General features: G+C 51.9%; 2 protein-coding genes across 3 annotated transcripts in view; one reads left to right on the top strand and one right to left on the bottom strand.

Annotated features, from left to right (window-relative positions):
- Positions 1 to 1,336: 1,336 nt before the first annotated feature.
- LIMD2 (LIM domain containing 2) lies at positions 1,337 to 3,676 on the top strand. Its single transcript, XM_084863792.1, has 5 exons — positions 1,337 to 1,476; positions 2,204 to 2,297; positions 2,486 to 2,530; positions 2,616 to 2,755; positions 2,835 to 3,676. The coding sequence occupies exons 2-5, from the start codon at positions 2,256 to 2,258 to the stop codon at positions 2,992 to 2,994; spliced, it is 387 nt and encodes a 128-aa protein (XP_084719918.1). The 5' UTR covers positions 1,337 to 1,476; positions 2,204 to 2,255; the 3' UTR covers positions 2,995 to 3,676.
- Positions 3,677 to 4,828: 1,152 nt separating this feature from the next.
- The window catches only part of MAP3K3 (mitogen-activated protein kinase kinase kinase 3), a 61,322-nt gene continuing 45,945 nt past the window's right edge, over positions 4,829 to 20,205 (bottom strand). Inside the window, exons 7-16 of one of the 2 annotated variants that reach the window (XM_084863779.1) lie at positions 18,590 to 18,723; positions 14,169 to 14,242; positions 12,465 to 12,532; positions 12,167 to 12,259; positions 11,386 to 11,577; positions 10,684 to 10,832; positions 9,918 to 10,049; positions 9,316 to 9,445; positions 8,804 to 8,981; positions 4,829 to 7,516 (exon numbers count right to left, since the gene is read on the bottom strand). In XM_084863779.1, the coding sequence (XP_084719905.1) occupies positions 7,288 to 7,516; positions 8,804 to 8,981; positions 9,316 to 9,445; positions 9,918 to 10,049; positions 10,684 to 10,832; positions 11,386 to 11,577; positions 12,167 to 12,259; positions 12,465 to 12,532; positions 14,169 to 14,242; positions 18,590 to 18,723 (1,379 nt within the window). In that variant the 3' untranslated portion in view covers positions 4,829 to 7,287. The remainder of the gene's footprint in view (positions 7,517 to 8,803; positions 8,982 to 9,315; positions 9,446 to 9,917; positions 10,050 to 10,683; positions 10,833 to 11,385; positions 11,578 to 12,166; positions 12,260 to 12,464; positions 12,533 to 14,168; positions 14,243 to 18,589; positions 18,724 to 20,205) is intronic. The other variant, XM_084863778.1, reaches the window with a different exon arrangement.

Consider the following 20,205-nt stretch of genomic DNA (forward strand, 5'->3'; position numbering starts at 1 on the left):
TCCAGGGAGTCCTCAGGCCTGCAGCTCAACGCTAACACAGACCCTCGGGAGAGGAGGAAAGTGAAGGGCGGTGTGGGCCGAGGAGTGGGCCGCTGGGCGAGCCAAGAGCAGCTGGGGCCGGGAAGCCTGCTGCCTCGCCTCCCTGCAGGGGCGGAGGTGCTGCGTGCGCTCCCTGACAAGTGTGGGCCGCGGGTTCTATTCCTGCCGCGTGGGAACGAGCTATGTTTAGGGCTGAGCTTCGTCAAACAGCCTGCAGCCTGGTGTCAGGCAGAGCTTTGCATCCTGTGCCCGCAGGACCCGCCCTCCCAGCGAAGGTCTATCCTGGAGGGCACGGCTCCCGCACAGCTGAGGGAGGTCACCTACCTCGTGGGCGCTGCCTCAGGCCTGCGCTGTGGGCCGGAGCAGGGTCCGGGCACCTACGCCTGGGCGCTGCCTCTGACCTGCGCTGTGGGCCGGAGCAGGCTCCGCCGGCGTGGCCGGAGGGCAGGGGTAGAGCGGGTCAGGAGGCCTGGCTTCCCCAGCTGTTTCCCATGGACCAAACACTTCAAACCTCAGCCTCGCCCCCTGTATTGCCGAGGTCTGCTTGTCTTAGGGATGGCGATCTCCTCCCCTGAGGGGCCAGGGGTGACTAATCCCACACAATGTGGCCACAGAACCGTCAGACTCCGAGGACCAATGCTGGGGGTCACCAAAGGCAGTCGCCTCCGGGCCCTGGTCTGGGGGTCTCAGGTGCCTCGGGCCTTCGTGCAGCCGGTCCGGCGGAGCGCGGGCGGCGGTGGCTGGTCGGAGTCCCCGGCCCCCGCGGCCGCTGGGCCTCGCAGCCTGGAGGCCGGGCTGGGAGACCGCGTGCTCGGCCACCGCCGCCACCTTTCCCGGGGCGAGCAGGCGGGGCTGCCCCCGGTGGGAGGGCGCGAGGCCCCAGGCCGGGACCCCGGGGCGGCCCTGCGGGGTCCGGACACAGGTCCACGGAGCGCCGGCCGGGAACGGGGCGGTCGGGCCTGCACCTCGGAGCCAACTTGGGGGAACCCGGCACCGAAAGGCCCATGGGAAGCCCGGTTCGCCATTTGTCCCGCGACCCCGGGTCTCAGCCCGAACTCGTCCCCACCCGCGGCCCGCGGCCCCGGGCTCTGTCCCTGCCTCCGCCCGCGGCGGCCGGCGGGGGCCCGGGTTCGCGGGGCCGGGTGGGGGGCGGAGGGGGTGCGGGGAGCGGGGGGAGCGGGCAGACAAAGGGGGACGGCGGGCGGGGAAGACAAAGCGCGGAGGGGCCGGCGGCGGCGCGGGCGGGGGCGGCCCCGGGCGCGGCGGAGCCAATGGGCGGGCGCGCGGCGGGGGCGGCGGGGGCGGCGCCGCGATAAGGCGGCGGCGGCGGGGGCGCCGGGAGCCACAGCGAGTGGTGGCTGCTCGCGCCCGCGCCCGCCTCGCGCTGGGAGCGCCCCCCGGAGACCGACCCCCCGCCCGCGGCCTCGGCGGGACCCGGTGAGACTCGGCGGGCGGCCGGGGTGGGGGCTGCACCGGCTCGCAAACCGGGCGCCTAGGGGGGCGGCGGGGGGCGCCGCTCCGGAGCCCCGAGGCCAGCAGGCGGCCCCCGGGACAAGGCGCCGGGCGGGAGGGGGCCATATTCCCCTCGGAGGGTCCGCGGGATCCCGGGTGTGGGGTCGCGCCCGCGCGGGGTCTGGGGACGGAGAGGCGGGGCGCGCAGCGGGCCTGGCCGGAGAGCGCTGTCCAGGGGCGGGGGGACCGGGCTGGGGAGCCGGCGGCCTCGGCCCCTCGGCCCCTCGGCCCCGCGGCCCCACGCTGGGCTGCGTCGGGCTGGGGTCAGGCCAGGGCAGCGCGATGTCGCCCCAGCCCTGCCGGCCCGCCCTCTCCTGACCTCCCTCACCCCCACCCACTCCCACCCACCCCCACCCCAGCGGTCCCGCTCCGCGAGGCGCTCCCGGGGCTGTGCACAGCCCCCTCCTCAGCCGCCCTGTTCAGGCCCCGACATATGGTTCCACTCAGGAGCCCCCGCCCCGGGGGAGCAGCGTGGGGGGCTGGCGGGAGAAGGGGGACGGGGTGAGGGGCGGAAGTGGCAAGACCCAGAGCAACAGGAAATGACTTGGGAAAGTCCCAACCGCAGCCCCCCGCCCCCCTTGCCTGTAAACACCCCCACCCTGCAGGCCTGGGAAGGGCTTGTGGGGCCTGACCTACCGACTTCCCCTTGCAGAACGCAGCGGGTGCCGCGTCCCAGCCCGGGCCACCATCTCTTCCAATCAGCCATGTTCCAGGCCGCAGGAGCCGCCCCGGCCACCCCCTCTCATGTAGGTGACCAGCCGGGTGGGAGGACACCCCGGGTCAGGGGTCTGGCCTGGGGATGAAGGGGTGCGGAGCAGTGTTTGCCTACCACCCTTCCCCTCCCCCCTCCAGTGCCCCTGGGATCTGGGCTGGTGACCCCAGTGAAGGCTGGGGCATCTCAGCGGCCCCTGCCCTGACTGGCCCTCTCCCTCAGGAAGCCAAAGGCGGCGGCGGCCCCAGCACTGTCCAGCGCTCCAAGGTAGGACCCCACCCCGGGAGTGGTGTTGGGGATGGAGGGAGGGATGGGCGCTGGTCAGACCCCTGGCTGAGTCTCTCCCCCACAGTCCTTCAGCCTGCGGGCCCAGGTGAAAGAGACCTGTGCTTCCTGCCAGAAGACTGTGTACCCCATGGAGAGGCTGGTGGCGGACAAGCTCATTTTCCACAACTCCTGCTTCTGCTGCAAGCACTGCCACTCCAAGCTGAGGTGCGCCCTTGCCCTGCCCCTGCCCCTGCCCGCCATCCAGCCCTCACCCGACCTGACCACAGTTGTTCTGCTTCTGCAGCCTGGGCAATTACGCGGCACTGCATGGAGAGTTTTACTGCAAACCCCACTTTCAGCAGCTGTTTAAGAGCAAAGGCAACTACGACGAGGGCTTCGGCCGGAAGCAGCACAAGGAGCTCTGGGCCCACAAGGAGGTGGACCCCAGCACCAAGACAGCCTAAGGCCCTCTGACCATCCGTTCCCTCTGGCGAGGGCCTGGAGCAGGACAGTGGGAAGTGTGGAGAGACTGGACCTGAGCTCACGGGGGGGAGACGGTGGGAAGGGGATGAGGCCATCTTGTTCCAGCAGAGGGTTATGGAGGCAGGGCTCTGCTCCAGGATTCCTTCGTTCTCCCTCAGAGGGTGAGGATTTGGGAACCAGGGTTGGGGGTTGCTCACCACCCTGCTTCCTGCTTCTTTCGCCCTCTCTCATCTAACCCCCTGGCTCCCCGGGAGGCCCCCAAGCCCAGCTTCCTTATCTAGGTGCCTTTTCTCCAGCCAGGAGTCAGCATGCCCCCTCAGGGTCCTAAGCTCCCTCACTGCCACCTGGGGCCCTGTGTGGGCCCTTTGTCTCCCCATCTACCTCTGTCCTTAGCCTGGTTCTGAGCCATGGAGACTTTGGAGGGAGGAGAGCTAGCTTCTGCTGGGCCTCGCAGTGCCCCCAGGGCTCTGTCTGGCAGGGCATGCCCCGGTGGGGCTTGGGACCATCGCACGCCGCCCACACATATCAAGAAGCAGAAGCTAAAGCACCTGCCAGGCTGAGAGCCACAAAGTCTGGTGGGGGCCACACTCCCTTCCTCTTCTCGTTTCTGCCGGTTCTGACTTGTGATCAACCCCGTTTTAAACATGTTTCAACGGATCCTGACTCTGTTATGTGGTCTGATTGGCTGGGGGGCAGGGGGCCGGGACACAGATTCACCATGCTAAGGTGAAGGGGGGAGGGCACAGTCGGCACAGAGCACATCTGGCCTTGATGGGGGACAGTGATGGGTATCGGAAATACCAGTCAGCCTGAGAAAAAGGGTGTCCTCTTCCAGCCACGTCTCCGTGCTGTAAGACCTCTGGATTTATAACAGACTCCTTTGTCCTTCAGCCTTGGTGTTGGTTAAGAGGGTCAGGCATCAGTGCGTGATGGTTCCTGGCTTCACTGCACTTCAATATGTGGGGGTAGAAAGCAGAACCCTTCTGCTGAGCCCTGGTCTGGGCCCCTTTTGTCCTGGAATCAGTAAGGGATGGAGAGAATCAGCATATCTCACCCTGCTTTTTCAAGCTCCAATGAGGGCAGCCATGGTTAGTCCCAGGTAGTCCAAACAACTTTCCTGCCCCCTCTGAGGGACAAGGCACACTTGGAGGACCCCCCACACCCAGCCCAGCTGTCCCTATTTCCCCAAATTGCCTGTGAGCTATGGAAGTTGGTAGAGCAAGAGGGCAGGCTCCTGGGGACTTACTGCCACTGCCCCATAGAACTGAAGTTCTTAAGTGGCCTTATGCGAGCCCTCAAACTGGTGGCAGATGGGCCACTGTTGTGTGGAAGTAGACTTGGCTCCTCGAAACAGCAGAGCTAACAGTAAGCAGAATGGGTCCTCTGAGAGCCTCACTCAAGGCAGGCCCGACTTAGATGGGGACAAGGATGGTCTCACTGCCCAGAGCTCAGCAACAGCCACATAGACCAGGGGGAGGCACTGGATTCCTGCCTTGAAAGGATGGGACTGAGGGAAGACTCGGTAGGCTGGGAAGACTACTAGATGCCATAAAGGTGCTGGGAACCCAGCCACGTGACAGGGGACTGACAGTGCCATGTCAGTAAGTCAGCCCTCAGCAGAGCTGGAAGCAGGAAGGGGAGGTGCCATCTCAGCAGTGGTACCAGCCAAGTCGTCCCATCCCAGAACCACCTCTTGGAGTCAAGCTCTCTGCTCAGGGGCCCACATTTGTTAACAGGCACTATGCCTGGCACCTCCCAGGCAAACACCTGCTCCCTCCACGTTCAACCAAAAGCATCGTCACCGGACCCCTTGGGTATAAATGATCCCTTTTTATTTTAAGTAATGCACGACACTGGCCTGGCTTTGCTCTGCAAGCCCTCGGTCAAGATATAGTCAAATAACTATGGCTGCAGGTTCTTCTGCAAGACCCACAATTCAGACACAGACACAGAGCTGAGGTGGGTGGGAGGGGCAGGAGGGTGGCAGAGGGCAGACTCTCCCCAGCTCTGGCCTCTGTTGGGTTGGCCAAGGCTGACACCCCACGGAATGATGAGCAAATGGCACAAGGCCCTTCCCACAGCAACCTGGAGCTGCTGGGAATTGCCCTTCAGAACCTTTAGGCCCAGACTGTTCTAAGCCCACAACTTTTCATCTGGGCTATTTAATAATAAATTAAAATTAAGCAATAGCTTGGTCCTGAGGATGCTGATCCAGCATGTCCACATTTTTGGCACAAATATCAGGGTCTTGGTTGTTGGTTTTTTTGTTTTGAGTGCATGGCTTGTTGGCTTGTTTGCAAATTAATTTTTAAAAACATTCCCTGTGAAGTAAGACCCTGGGGTGGGGGGAGCGGGGGCTCTGTGAGAGCCTGAACCTGGGACACAGAGTCGTCTCATCTTGTCAGCTCCGGCACTGCGCATGCTCTGTTTCCTCTTAGAAAATGGAGACAGGACAGGGGTGAGGGCCCAAGAAGAGTGGTGGAGCCATCAGGACAGGGTTGTGGAGAGGCCGAGCTGCCACTACACAGCTTTGGTCGAGATGAGGGGCTGGTCCCCACCCTGGGCAAGGGCCGAGGTGGAGGCAGGAGCATATGCTCGCTGTCTTAGGGCCGGGCTGGGGTGCCTGACAAAGACCCCTGGGAGAAGAGGATGGAAATGGGCCCAGGCCCAACTGGCACCATGCAACACATTCCTGTAAAACCTTTCATTTTTCTCTCTTGAGGCATCCATCACCTGTAACAGTCTAGAAGTGATATATATAAACCACCAAATATGATCTGAGATATAAATTAACAAGTACAAGGCCTCACATTACATGATGTGAAAAGGCTAAAAACAGCGATAGAAACTACATTCATAAAAGTGCATCGTCAACATACAACGAAGGCTTTGGCTTGTTCTGGTGCCCACAGGGACGTGGGCATGGCTGGCAATGAGCTGCCTGGCGCTAATCCTCAGCTCCCTGGAGACACCCATCCCTGGGCACTGGCTACTTTTTTTTCTTTTTCTTTAATGACAACTCCCAAGGAAACTGGGTGTTGAGAGGGAGGAGCTCTAGCAATAGGCACATTTTGGAGGGGAGGGGCCAGAAGAAAGGACTAGCGCCCAGGCTGAGGTAAATAAGGCCAACTCTAAGCTGCTTGGAGATACTGGCTCCCAGACCCCTGATGCCATTCCTCCGCCAAGGGAGGAGCAACAAGGGAAAGAGGGTGAGACCTCGTGGGGATGGGCAAGGCAGGCCAAGGAGGAACAGAGCTGGCGGTTTTAGACATGGTCGGTGGCATCACAGGGGCTCTCCCTTCTACCAGTTGGAGGGCTCTGGCCTAGCAGGGTCATACTCACAGACAGCCTGATACAACTCCCCTGGCTAGCCTACGCTCTCAGTGTGCTGGCCATCTTCCTGTCCGCTGCAGTGTGGGAACAGATGCCAGGCCAGGAGCACAAAGGCCATTACCTTCAGCTCTTTCCAATCCAGCCCGAGGCCTGGGCCCACAGCAGGGGGACTCAGAACCCAGAGGGGACAGTCTCCAGTTTAGAAACTGGGTACAGCATAAGAGTGACTCCAACTTGTAAAACAGACAATTGCATTGACAAAACTGCCCCTTAGTGGGCAGTTCCACATCTCAGGCCCCTGCTTGGGAAGGCAGGGTCACAGGGCAGGTAGGACAGGTCCTCCTTCCCTGAATAAGGCAGCATAACATTGCTTCATTCATCTTTGGTAAGGAAGGGACTGGCAAGCTGACCTGGGGGCTCCAGGGGAGTGCAGCCCAGGCCTCTGCCTTCCATTGGCTGCAGGACGCTGGGCTTTACCTCAGGCTTGGGTGGGCTCATCCAGCCCAGAGATGCCCTGGTGATCTCCAGACATGGGGAGGAGAAACAAAATAACACTCGAATGAAAGTAACACTATTCGGACCCTCGTGTCCATCTTGTGCCCCAGACCCAGGGCTCTGGAGCTGATTGCAGTGTCAGGACACAGCCCCAATGGTGGAGACCATGGCACCTTGCACACTGTTCCTAGCCCCTTGCCCTCCATGCTGAGCTTACGAGGCTGGAGGTCTCGGGTCTGGCAGGCTGGGGGCTTCCAGTCCTTGAGGCTGCAGCCACCCCACCCTGGTTCTGAGCCCCAGTGGCAGAAGGGGCACAGACAAACGCTGGCTGGACTGTAGTTCCATGGTCCTCAGCCTTGCCTGGGAGAAGCAGCAACTTTGCTGAGTCCCATAGCAGCCCCTTGCCCTGCAGCAGGGGCAGCTGGCAGCAGCGTGGCCTTGAGAGCTCAGTACACAAGCTGTGCAAAGTGGTGTGTGAGCAGCTCTTCGGCCGAAGGTCTCTGTCGGGCCTCCACAAAAATGCGCCTCAGGAAGTCCCGACCGTGCTCAGAGATGTGGGAGGGCAGCTGAGGGTTGGTGGGCTGCGTGGCAATCTTGAAAATGGCGGCCATGGCTTCATACTCTGCCCAAGGTGGTTTCTCCGTCAGCATTTCTACCACAGTGCAGCCCAGGCTCCTGGAGAGAGAGAACTCCATGTCACCTCTTGGCCATCCTGGGCACCCAGCTGCTCTGCCCACTGCTGTGAAAGGAGGTGCTTTTCTCAGAAACACCCTGAGGCGGGATGGGCCACGGTGAGGATCAACACCCTACAGAGCAGCGGTTGCCAACCTTTCAGACCTCATGGACCACCAGTGGTCCCCAGACCACCGGTTCATGACCGCTGCTCCAAAGGTTTCCTTAAACCAGTGGCCGCCAACCTTTCGGACCTCACAGACCACTGCTAAAGAGGGTCCTCAATGCCAGAAGAGGATTCAAAAAACTACCAGCCTTATCCACACAGCTTCATCAACCTATACCTACTTGGATACTTCTTGAGACTGGGGAAGAGAACCACTTAGTATGGACAGAAAGAGCTCCAAGATAACTATATTAGTTTCCTATTGCTACTGTATCAAATGTGCCTGCTTTACAAATGAGCCTAATGGCATAAAAAACAATACAAACTTATTCTAGTTCTGGAGGTCAGAAGTCTAAAATCAGTCTCACTGGGCTAACGTCAAAGTCTCAGTGGAGATGGCTCCTTCTGGAAGCTCTGAGGGGAGAATTTCCTTGCTTCTTCCAGCTTCTAGAGGCTGCCTACATTCCTTGGCTCATGGCCCCTTTCTTGCACCACTCCCAACCTCTTGCTTACACTCTCACACTTACTACCCACTATGATCTCCTGCCTCCCTTTTATAAGGACCCTGTTGATTATGCTGGCCCACCTGGATAATCTGGGATGTTCTTCCCATCTCAATATTCTTAAATTAATCACATCTGCAAAGGCCCTTCTGCCATATAAGGTAACATTAACAGGTCAAAGGAGTTAGTACTTGGACATCTTCAGGGGACCGTCACTCAGCCCATCACAAAAATGTTCCAAGAGGAAGAGCCTTCCAGGCCCTTTCAGAGGATGGACATAAAGTTCAGGGGAGCAAATGCAAGCCGTCTGAGCATTAGGGAAACGCCTGCTAGTGTTTAGGGCTGATACAGGCCCTCAGAATGGATTCAAGCTCTATTTTAGCAAAGATCAGGGATGTTTCCCACAGCATAAGTTCCCAGCAATAACATTTCTTATTTGAAGTTAATACATACCACCACCTCTGTATCCTGATCTAGTTGGCAAGAGGTGGACCCTCCCTTCCTCCCTCCCTCCCTCCCTCCCTCCCTCCCTCCGCACCAGAGAATCCAAAGCTCATTTGTAAGTTGGGGCCACAGAGCCCAGACAGGGAGATGGGGTCCCAGCATGCTCGTAGTGCTCACCACACATCTGCTTTCCTTCCATAGCCTTCGCCGCTGATGACCTCAGGGCTCATCCAGTAGGGTGTGCCGGTGACCGAGCGCATACCCGGGCCTGACATGCAGATGGTCTGCAGGCGCTTGCTGGCCCCAAAGTCCCCCAGCTTCACATTCCCGGCAGAGTCTCGGAGGATGTTGGCTCCTAAGGCATGAAAGAGCAGAGCCTGCAACCCTGAACCCTCAGGCCTTTTTCCTCCCTCTTTCCCTCCCTCCCAGGTCACAGGGCTGCTGGGAGGATGGGGCTATCATGAATTAGATGTGAATTGTACAGGGCAAACAGCCTCAGCCTTATAGCACGAAATAATTATTACCATGGTCAACATTGCTGAGCACTTTATTCTGCAATATTTTTCCAAATTGCTCAACTGATCTTCACACCAATTCCCCAAGAAAGCAATTAGGGTCCTACTTTTCAGAAAGTTTGAAAATGGTCAAGCGACCAGGTCTTGGGGACCCCAGGGCCTGCCCCTACTCACCCTTGATGTCCCGGTGAACGATCATGTTGCTGTGCAGGTAAGACATGCCCTCTAGGATCTGCCGGGTGTATTTTCGGGTCACACTCTCTGTCAGGGCGCCATAGGCCTTCAACTGGTCTTTCACTGAGCCCTACAGCCACAGAAGGCAGAGGGAGTCACTGCAGGAAGGTGGCAGGAGAGGGGCAAGGCTATTTCTAGCCCCCAGCATTGCAGTAAATAAGTGATAGATCCAATTCCCTCTTGCAATGTACCAGACACTTTGCTAGGGACTGCTGGGCAGCTTGGGGAAAAGTGTGAGACAGCCTTTCCTTCAAGCACCATACGACTCAAATCCAGAAGGGGTCCCACTGCCCCGGGAAAGGCAATCCTTAGTGGACAGTGCAGCCATCCTGGAAGCCTCAGGTGAGGCAGCCTGGGAGCATTTCTCACCCTCACCGTCACTGTGACCACAGGCAGGCCCTTCTTGACTACACACCCTGCTGTCACCTCACCTTCTCCTGTGAGCCTCTGGATCAAACCCATGTCGAAGGAATCCCTTCTGCAGGCCCGAACCCCAGGTGAGGCCCTCTCTTATGCATCTCACACACACCAGGGGCACATACCCCCGGCATGTACTCCATGAAGATGGTCAGAGTCTTCTCAGCGCGGTCCCGCAGACAGCCGTAGTACTGCACAATGCGCTCATGCTGCAAGTTTTTCAGCAACTGGATCTCACACTCCAGAGCACTCACCTCCTAGGGGAGAGGCCAGTGGTCACCTCAGCTCTCAGGGCCCTGGTCTGCCTGCCTGGGAGCAGCTCAGCTTGCCCTAGTCAGTGTCCTCAGAGTGGTCTGCCTTGGGAACTTTAGCTGGAGAAACGGGGGACTCTCTCAACTGTCTGGCTGTTGGCCTCAGTGCAGGGCAACCCTTTGAATGGTGGCACTCCAACACAGGCAAGAGGAAAAGAGGTGGGAGAAGGTGTTGTGGGTGCTTGGTAACTGCTGTACTTCAGTAACTCGTGTATTGATCCACTCAGATTGGAGTGTAGGCCACACCCAAAGCTGAACTATGAAGACAGGCTCCTTCCTGGGCTGAAAGAGACATCATTTGAGAAGGCATGGGCTACTCTTGGTGGCACTCATTTTGGGTTGCTTAGTACTTTGGCATAAACTCAGTTCTTCATATCCAATCCTTCCTTGGGGTGCTGGTGCTCTTTGGACCACAGTCACTTCACTCCTTGGCCAGGGCCACAGTGGACAGCAAGGGAACGTGGGAGGAAGAATAATGGAGGAAACAACCTGTAGCTTTTAAGCAATTAGCTTGTGCAAAAAAGACTGGTATTTGGTTGAGAGGGTGGAACTGGAAGTCAGACCATGGGGAAGATAGTACCTTGCTTGTCTCAGGACTATCTGGATCAAACTGGACCTGCTTAGAAGCAAGTTCACGTCCTGTATCCACGTCATAACACAGATAGACCCTGCCGAAGGCACCCTGGCCCAGGAGCTTCCCCCGGCGCCAATTGATGGGGGCACTTGGAGCTACAGGAGAGCAGAAGGAAAGAGCTTTAGTCTGTGCACATTATTTATTGATGTCCTCCCTGATTCCCCAGAGGCTCTATATGGGACTGTGGCTGCATCCCCCATCACCTGGCACTATTACAACTGACTGCATCATCTCCACCCCCACCTGTAGCAGGCCTAGTGCCCTGTCAGTCAGACCTTCAGGCCTGAGTCCCAAGAAACAGAGAACTGACTGAAGTCATGGTTAAATGCTTTTCTGCATTGATCCAACACCTGTATCTCCAAAGCCCCTAAATATCTTAACATGGCAGGGATTAAGGAAACTGCTTTTTAGTTTAAACATGGAAAAACTAAAGACCAAAGAGAGGAAGTGGCCTGTCACACAAAGGTGGAGAAGGACTAAGGTGAAGTGGGTCTGCTGTCCCCCTGCAGGCTCTTCCAGTTTGGAGAGGATGAGCCAAAGCAGCTTACTGCTGAGCCAGACAACCCCGTAGACTCACTGGCTTCCCAACCTGCAGCTCATCGGAGCATCCCCTGGCCAATCTCCTCCTAGTGAGGGCCCGCTCCTTACACTTGGTTGGCACATTCCTCTCCTGCACAGAGAGGGCATTCTCGCTGTCCGAACTCCGCAGGCGCCCACGGGCGTCCATATATTGCACTGCCAGACCCATGTTCTCGCCGTTCGTGCTCAGGGAACGGCTGGAGGGCACCAGGGTGAACAGGTTACCTTGATGACGTCGTATTCGGGGAAATGTTCTTCTGCCTGAAGGGGTGCAGGGGCCAGAGTAGAGTAAGTCAGACTTCTGGTCCTGAAGCTGAATGTGCAAACCAGGTCATAAGACCAGCTCTAGTCCATCCTATCTGCCTTCCTGCCTAACTCATGCCAGAATGGCTTATGTCCCACACACCTTAAGAATCAGGACAAAAGCAGGAATTAGGAAGCAGCCAGAGATGGTTAAGGAAGCTCTGGCCAAAGGGAAGGCACAGAGCTGTTTCTCAGGCCCCACAGTACTCACAGGCCAATCCACAGCTGAAGTGTTTTCCTTGGCATCCTAATCCTAAATCTCGGCAGAAGCTCCATTCCGTCTGCTGCCAAAGGGCAGAAGAGGGCGATGGAGAGCTGTTGCCCTGGAGCAGGCTGCACACTCAAACAAAGGACAAAGTTCAAAAATGGTTCTCCCCTTTTTTTGTTTTTCCCTGTTTCTAAGGCCTCAAGTCTGAACACAGCTCCTCAGAAATCAAGGAAACACAGGACCTGGAGTTCCCTGGCCCACCCCTTTGCAGTGGCTTTTCCCCAGCAGAGTTGTAACTATGTCCTTTTTGAGGCAGCCAGCAGATGGCAATGCACTCACCATCATTGTAGTCCTTGTGGTGCACAGAAACATGATAGCGCCGGGGGTAGGTTCCACCTTTGACCCCTTTGTCATAGAGCTGAGTTTCCCGATCTGAGTAAGAAAGAGAAATCACTGGCTTCTGGGTAGACAATGGTGAGTGGTCCATTTAAGCCCCCAGGACACCTGAGACCTCAGATCAGTAGGCCCAAGGCAACTTAAAACACAGTTCTGGCTTCCCAACTCAGCTTTCAAAAGCAGAATGCAGGCAGCCCCACCCAGGCAGCCTGGGTGCTCACTGGGGCTCTGGGGAACTCACCCGAGAACTCCTGTCTGTTGTCTGGGAAGCTCTGGGCTCGGGACATTCGTGATTTCCGGAAGGATGGACTGGAAAAAAACAAAACAAAATCACAGAGTAGACTTTAGCATACTTCCAAAGCAGCTCACCAGGGCAAAAGGCAGGATATCCAGACTCCAGACGGACTCCCTTTTCTAACTTCCTCACACGCCATTACATGGAAAGAAGCACCTTCTCTTTACTAGCCTAAGACCCAAACCTGACAGGACCCTGAATGATGGCCCCTCCAGTCCTACTAAACTCCACTCTGGCTGCACAGCACTTTCCCTTCTTACCCTTTCCTCCCACCTTAGTAATGGAGGAGTTGAAAAGAACAACAAAAAGCCTTGCCTAGGGCAGTAATAAAAATAGCAACACCACCAAGCATCTTCCTTTAAGACTAAACACCACTATCCCATTTTGGAGATGAGGAAACTGAGGAAGAGAGAGGTTAAGGGACTTATCCAAAGCTACTTGACTCATATTTGGTAGTGCTGGGGTCCACCTGGCCTAGATTCTGTGAAGGGAAGATGGAAACCGTATGCTCAAGTTAGGCCAGGCATCAAAGAAAGAAGTCCAGGTCATCGGGTTTTACTCCCAAGGAGAAGAAAAAAAAAAAAGGCAAGGGAGGGATGGAGGAAAAACCCAAGAATCAAGTGAGTAAATTTAGCTGTCTTTCCCAGAATCCAACTGAATGGTCCTTTCCCTTACAACGACTAGACTCAGACCTTCTTCAGTCCTGTCCTGCTGCCCCCATCCCTACATCCCAGTTTGGCCACAAAGCTTAGGAGTTGGTCCCTATCCTCGCAGAGCCCTCAGTGTGTAGTAGCAAGCCTCAAACAAAGCTAAAAATTGGATATCAACAACTATAATATGACTGTATCTATTCTATGTCTAGAGGGGCGGCAGCGCTCACCAGTGTTCAGATCTGTTAAGAAAGACATAGTACCAATTTGGTCATGGTCACAAGGTCAGTACCCACAGGAACAATTAATCAGTGACACAAAGAAAAGAAAAATCTACAAACTTGCCCCACAGCCTCTGACCGTAGCTCTAAGCCCAGCCAGATGTGATGAAACATTCTCTTAGACATAACGAAGTCAAGGTGAGACTGGCTGGATCAGTGCCAAAGCCAACTCAAAACAACCCCCTGCTGATGAGCAAACCAGCTCCACAGAACCATTTGGCGTGTAAAGGACAGCACTTGTCCCCTCCCAAAGAGCAAGAACAAGATTACACACCAGGCTGTGTAAGCTAGGCAGTCTGGACATTTTATTTTCTTTTTTTATATCCTACTTTCTTATTCCACCAGAAACACTTAAAAAAAAAGCGAACCCATGGATGATAATTCAATTTTGTCCCCAAAACACTGAAGGTCCACTGCTTCTCAGTCTAGATCACAGCAATGAGGCCAACAGTACTAGAGCAGCATGTATTATGTAGAGACAATAAAGCAAGCATTTAATACCTGTGAGCTGCTATGCTGAGCTATTACATTCATCTAATTATATAAACATAACATTCACATGGTGTTTGGAAAGTTAAGGAGAGGTTTTTTACCAGAATCACATTTTTACCATGGGCATGTAAGACCAGTGTCTAGAGTGGAAACATACATACTAGCTAACTCTATTTCCTCAGCCCATCAGTTCCAAAACGCCTAGGTACTAACCCCACAACCCATACCTGTCTGCTGACCTGTCCAAGGATTGGCAGCTTCCCGACAAGGAATTTTCAGCACTGTCCAGGGGATCCAGCATCTGCAAGGCAAGTCATACAATAAAACCCCAGCCCAGATCCCTGAATCCAGGTGAGTGAGGGCTATAAGGCCTAGCCAAGGCCAGCAAATGATCCCTTTTGTCAAAATATGAAAGCGCCCTTTCTCTGCCTGTGCAGTGAGAAGAATGAGTAGGAAGGTACCATTCTCTCCTAAAGTTTGAAAGGCAAGTATCCAGGAGGGAGAAAAGTGCCTGGCTGATATCCCAAGGAGTTCTGCCAGGAGAGCAAAGCTGATGCTGCTTCTCTTGTTGGCATTTTCTTGGCTTATGACTGCTAGAGCCTGGCACTAGAGATGGTACTACCCTGCAGAAACTTCCAGTGCATTTGGGTGGGATCATAATGCTTCTGTTTACACTCCATAATCTCTAATTTACAAAGACAAGTATTGCTCTCACTTCACAGATGAGCCACTGCAGTTCTAGAAAGTTGAGGAGAATGGTTTAAAGTCATGAAACCAGTTAGAGGACTGCTAATACAGATAAAAAATTTCCCAGTTCCTGGTTCTTGCTTAGGAACAATACGTAGCTATATAAGGTAAAATGTTTCTCTGGCCTTTAGTCAAATGCATTAACAAAAGGACTTCAGATTAGATTTGTCTCCAACTAATCTCTTCATTTTGTCCATGGGGGAAGTGGTTATCTACTAGCAAGAGTACTCACTATCTGATCCAAAGTTAAACATGACATATACATGACATGTCATGTTTAACTTTGGATCAGACAGGAATGCAGAACATTGGAATTATGAAAATTCACTAATAACTTTCATAAAACTAGTTTCCAACTCAAATGATCTCTTCTCATTTAATACTATGGTCCATATCACCCATAATTTCAAACACGTTCAGGGGTCCTCAAACTTTTTAAAGTGGGGGCCAGATCACGGTCCCTCAGAGAGCTGGAGGGCCGGACTATATGAACTACTAATTCCTACTGTAACACCTCGGCTGCGCTCACTGCCCAAAAAACCTGGCGGGCCGGATCAGACTCCTCTGCGGGCCGCATGTGGCCCGCGGGCCGTAGTTTGAAGACCCCTGCTAGATCATATTGTCATATATGACATATTTTTTAAAAACTACCAATCAGCCAAAACCGGTTTGGCTCAGTGAATAGAGTGTCGGCCTGCGAACTGAAGGGTCCCAGGTTCAATGCCGGTCAAGGACATGTGCCTTGGTTACAGGCATATCCCCAGTGGGGGGTGTTCAGGAAGCAGCTGATAGATGTTTCTCTCTCATCGATATTTCTAGCACTCTCTCTCCCTTCCTCTCTGTAAAAACATCAAATATATATATATATATATATATATATATATATATATATATATATATACCAATTAAAACAAATTAATGGCAAAGTAAAACTGCAAATCTTGCTAAGAATGTAGGATTTTCCAAAGTGGATAAAACCAATATGGAAAGAATTGCTTGTAACCCATCAAATGCATATTTGGCTCAGTAGGAGCAGTTAACAGAAGAGAGAATGGGCAAGTATAACAACATGCCAAGTTATCAAGAAGCAGTGGATTTTCCAAAGGCCTTCAAGAGAGAATGACCTAGGCATTCCCTAACCACCACTTTTCTTGGTCTCTTTCCAGAAGTCCTTACTAGGAGTCTAATACTCCTATGCCTTGGAGGACCAGCCAGGTAAAAGAAAGCAGTAAAAGGATGAGGGTACAGGACCATGGGGAGGGATGGAGACCAAAAGCAATCAAACTCATTTGCAATCTCTGAGATTTTATACCTAAGTCACCCCTAGAACAGCTGATATTCAGAAGTGCTCTGGTTAGAGAAAACAGGAAGGATGGTCAATAAAATACTCAAGAAGGGAATATGCAGCTAAAAGCACTCCAGGTCACTGTTCTAAACATAAATTTATCTGAGGGCAGAAATATAGAAGAAAAAAGAAGACATGTAAAGAGCCTCTCACAGCTTACATAGCTCAAATAATGTTGTATAGAGATTGGCTATTAAAGGGGAAAGAAAAGTTATACGAATCATTTTTAGGAGAAAAAAAAGTTACAAGGAGTAGTTTTTGGTAAAATCCCCTATTTGATGTTGCTGGCCCTTTTGTTGGATGGTTTACCCCTTAAGAAATTTCCTCTTCCCAGACCAAAACCCCAAAATTTATAAGATTGGATCTTCTTGCAATCAAAGCAAGGTAACTGAAGAATGAGGCCCAGTTGGTGTGGTTCAGTGATTGAGTGCTGAACTATGAACCAAGAGGTCACCAGTTTGATTCCTGGTCAGGGCACATGCCCAGGTTACAGCTCGATCCCTAATATGTTTCTCTCTCATCGATGTTTCTCTCTTGTCTCCCTTCCTCTCTCTCAAAAAAATCAATAAGAACATTACAAAAAAAAAAAAAAAAAGAAAGAAAGAAAGACTTCAAAATGAGGCCAGAGTTCTCACTCTTGCTGAGTTCACTAAGCCAAAATGCCACTTTCATCAAGTGAGCCACTAGTTAAAAGACTAGCCTTTTTTTTTTTTTTTTTTAACTCAACATGCTGTGAGATTCATTTAAATTGTTGCATATATCAGTGTTTCTTTAAAAAAAACACAAACAAACCTTGTCTAGTCCTAGGTGATCTGGCTCAGTGGATAGAGCATCAGCCTGTGGACCAAAGGGTCCCAGGTTCGATCCAGGTCAAGGGCACATACCTTGCTTGCTGGCTCCTCGGGTCCTGGCCCTGGTCGGAGACAACCAATTGATATGTTTCTCTCACATTGATATTTCTGTCTTTCCCTCTCTCTTCCACTCTCCCTAAATATAACCAATGGAAAAATATCCTTGGGTGAGGATTAATAATCAATCAATCAATAAATAAATAAATAAAATTTGAGAATCAGAAACATTCTCATTAAATAAATAAATAAATAAATAACCCTTTCTAATATTCTGTTGAATGACTATAATACAATTAGTTTATCCATTCTCTCTTAGATGAACATTTAGGTTGTTTCAGGTTTTGACTCTTAATGAATAAAGCTCTTATATTAGTAAATATCCATGTAGAAGTCTTAGAGAGAGAAAAAAGCTAGCCATTAAAATGGATTAGCCATTGTGGTGGACCCAGCATAAAGTGATCCTTCCGTGAATCACAGCCTTGTATAATCCCATCTCCCTGCGTCTGGCAGAACTTAGAACTTGCTTCTAGTCAATAGACTATGGCAGAGAAGATGGGATGTTGGGTATTTCTATGATTATGTTACATTTTATAAGACTCCATCTTTGCAGACTGGAGCAAGAGACTCTTTCACTGGCCTTGAAGAAGCTGCCATATTGTGAGAGGGCCACATGGCAAGGAACTGTAAGTGACTTCTAGAAGCTTAGAGTGGCCACTGGCCAAAAGCCAATAAAAACTATGATCAGAAGAAACCAGATTCTACCAGAAATGCAGCCTGGCAAACACTTGATTGCAGCCTTGTGTGAGCCTGAACGTAAGACCCAGCTAAGTCATAACTAGATTCTTAACCCAAGGAAACTATAAGGTAAATATATGCTATTGTAATCCACTAAGTTTGTAGCAATTTGTTATGTAATAATAGAAAATGAATATAGCTGCTTTCCATCATAAAAGTTCAAAGTAACTAATCCTGCAGTGTAATCTGGATATTGCATACTTTCTACCTTTGAAAAAAAATTTTGTTGTTAATCCGCTAATCCTCATCTGAGGATATTTTTTCCATTGCTTTTCAGAGAGTGGAAAAGAGAAGGGGGGGGGCGAATAGGAGGGGGGGAGAGAAAGAGAGAGAAAGAGAGAGAGAGAGAGAGGGAGAGAGAGAGAGAGAGAGAGAGAGAGAGAGAGAGAGAGAGAGAGAGAGAAAGAGAGATTCCATGCCCTTGACCCCGAATCAAACCCATGATCTTTCCATGAGCAGGCTTAGGCTCTAACCACTTAGTAATAGTGGCCAGGGCTATATCCTACCTTTTATCAAAAAACAAGCAAAACTAAAATATAGCTAATGAAAAACAAAATCCATCTCTTAGCTTTGGTCATATGTTAAAACTGTGGAAATGAAGGTAGTTATAAGGAATATATAAATAGTAGAGTGGTATTTTGCAAGGACATCAGTGAGAGAACTATAGAAGAGAAGAACTTGGTTAAATGCATATTCAGCACCCAAGAAGGCTAGGTAGTTTAGGTCCCATTTTTGGCACAAATTGATATTTTGCCCCTAGAAAGGCATAATCCATATTTTGTCAGGACTGGTTTATAAAAGAGCTATTATATGGGACTCGAGTCACTTAGTTCTGCACCATGCCCACTAAGAATGCCCCAATTTAACACTGGTCTGACACACTCGCAGGCGCACCCCAGCCTGTACTTACACATTGCTCGTTGGTCTCTGGAATGAACTCCCCCTCACTGTTGATGCTGGTGTAGGACCCCTGCCGGGCAATGCGCTGCTGCCGTTCAGGCACATAGCCAGGGGGAGGTGAACTTCGTCCAGGGTTTTGGGAGCCTAGATCACAGAAACAGACCTTTGAGTTCAGCCCAGAATGTACATCCTGAGAGGAGCAGACATCCAGCCAGCTCAGACCAAGCATCTCTTACAGTGGCTGTCAGAGTAAACTTCTTGAGCCAGCTGGCTCCTTCCCCTAATCCAAAAACCCCAGAAACGGAGAAAAAATACTTACAGAAAAGTCAAAGAGTGGTGGAGAGGGTTGCTTTTTAAAAGATAGTCTCTAAGGAGTTTAATTATTTTCAATGTCCTTCAAGAAACACTCCGATATTCCACATGAAACCAGTCATTAAGAATATATGGCTGATCCAGGTGTAGAGAAGACAATCTAATAAGCTGGCCATCAAGAACACTTCCAGCAGAAACCAGTTTGGATCAGTGGATAGAGCATCGGCCTGCGGACTGAAAGGTCCCAGGTTCGATTCCGGTCAAGGGCATGTACCTTGGTTGTGGGCACATCCCCAGTAGGGGGTGTGCAAGAGGCATTGATCGATGATTCTCTCTCATCGATGTTTCTAACTCTCTATCCCTCTCTGGTCCTCTCTATAAAAAAATCAATAAAATATATTTTAAAAATAAAAATAAATAAATTACCCAAAGTGCCGCAGTTATTAAAAAAAAAAAAAAAAAAAAGAAAGAACACTTCCAGTTTCTTGTTGGGAGCATCAACCCAGCCTCTTTAAGAGCCATGACAATTAGGTTTCTTAGGTGGGAAGGCTAACCTGGGCTCTTAGTAACCTAGTTTCCTCACCTGACTCCACAGCAGAGACCGGAAACAAAACTGCTCTGAAAACAGACAAATATATTTGCTGGGTTTCCAGTCTCAACAGCTCACTCACAGCAAGAGGCTACCAATTCTGAGAAACCTGAACCATGCCTTCCAAATGATTTCAAATACCTCATGGAGGAAAGAGTCTGTTTGTTCAAATTTTCCAAGCTCTGACTGACACCCTGAGCCTCTAAGCAGAAAGTGACACTGCTCTGAGTATAAACTCAGGGATATTGTACCATGAAATAACAGAGCAATAAAATTAGCCTAGACATTTTTTTCTTTTCTTTTTTTACACGTTACCTCTTGTTTAACCCTCACAATACCCCTGCAGTGGAGGTGCATTATCATGCACACTGTACAGAAGGGGAAGTCCCAGCCCAAAGTCACAGAGTGATTTAATGGTGGGGCTGCAGCTAAAGACAGACTGTGATTTCTAGTGCAGATCAGCCAAGGCAATTCTGAAAACATAATTTATTTCCAAAAGGTAGAAATGCTGCTCAATACAGCGACCAAAGGTAAAAGTTCTCCCATGGGGACAATAAGCTCCCCAGGAACAATCCAAACAGAGGACGGGGATCAGCACCATGGGGAAATGTGACAGCCTTTCTGCCTGGAGCCAATGTGGGGAAACAGTGCCATATTTCATGCAGCTCAAATTCAGAGCTGCTCTGTCCATGGTCACTTGTAAGTCAAAGGCCAGGGATACAAGA

The sequence above is a fragment of the Pipistrellus hanaki genome (assembly GCF_964339955.1).
Source record: "Pipistrellus hanaki genome assembly, chromosome: 16".
Taxonomy (NCBI): domain Eukaryota; kingdom Metazoa; phylum Chordata; class Mammalia; order Chiroptera; family Vespertilionidae; genus Pipistrellus; species Pipistrellus hanaki.

Coding starts and splice junctions, on each gene's coding strand:
- LIMD2 (XM_084863792.1), top strand. CDS start 2,256: ATGTTCCAGGCCGCAGGAGCCGCCCCGGCCACCCCCTCTCAT. Junction 2,298..2,485: donor CCCCGGCCACCCCCTCTCAT/GTAGGTGACCAG, acceptor CCTCTCCCTCAG/GAAGCCAAAGGCGGCGGCGG. Junction 2,756..2,834: donor CACTGCCACTCCAAGCTGAG/GTGCGCCCTTGC, acceptor CTGCTTCTGCAG/CCTGGGCAATTACGCGGCAC.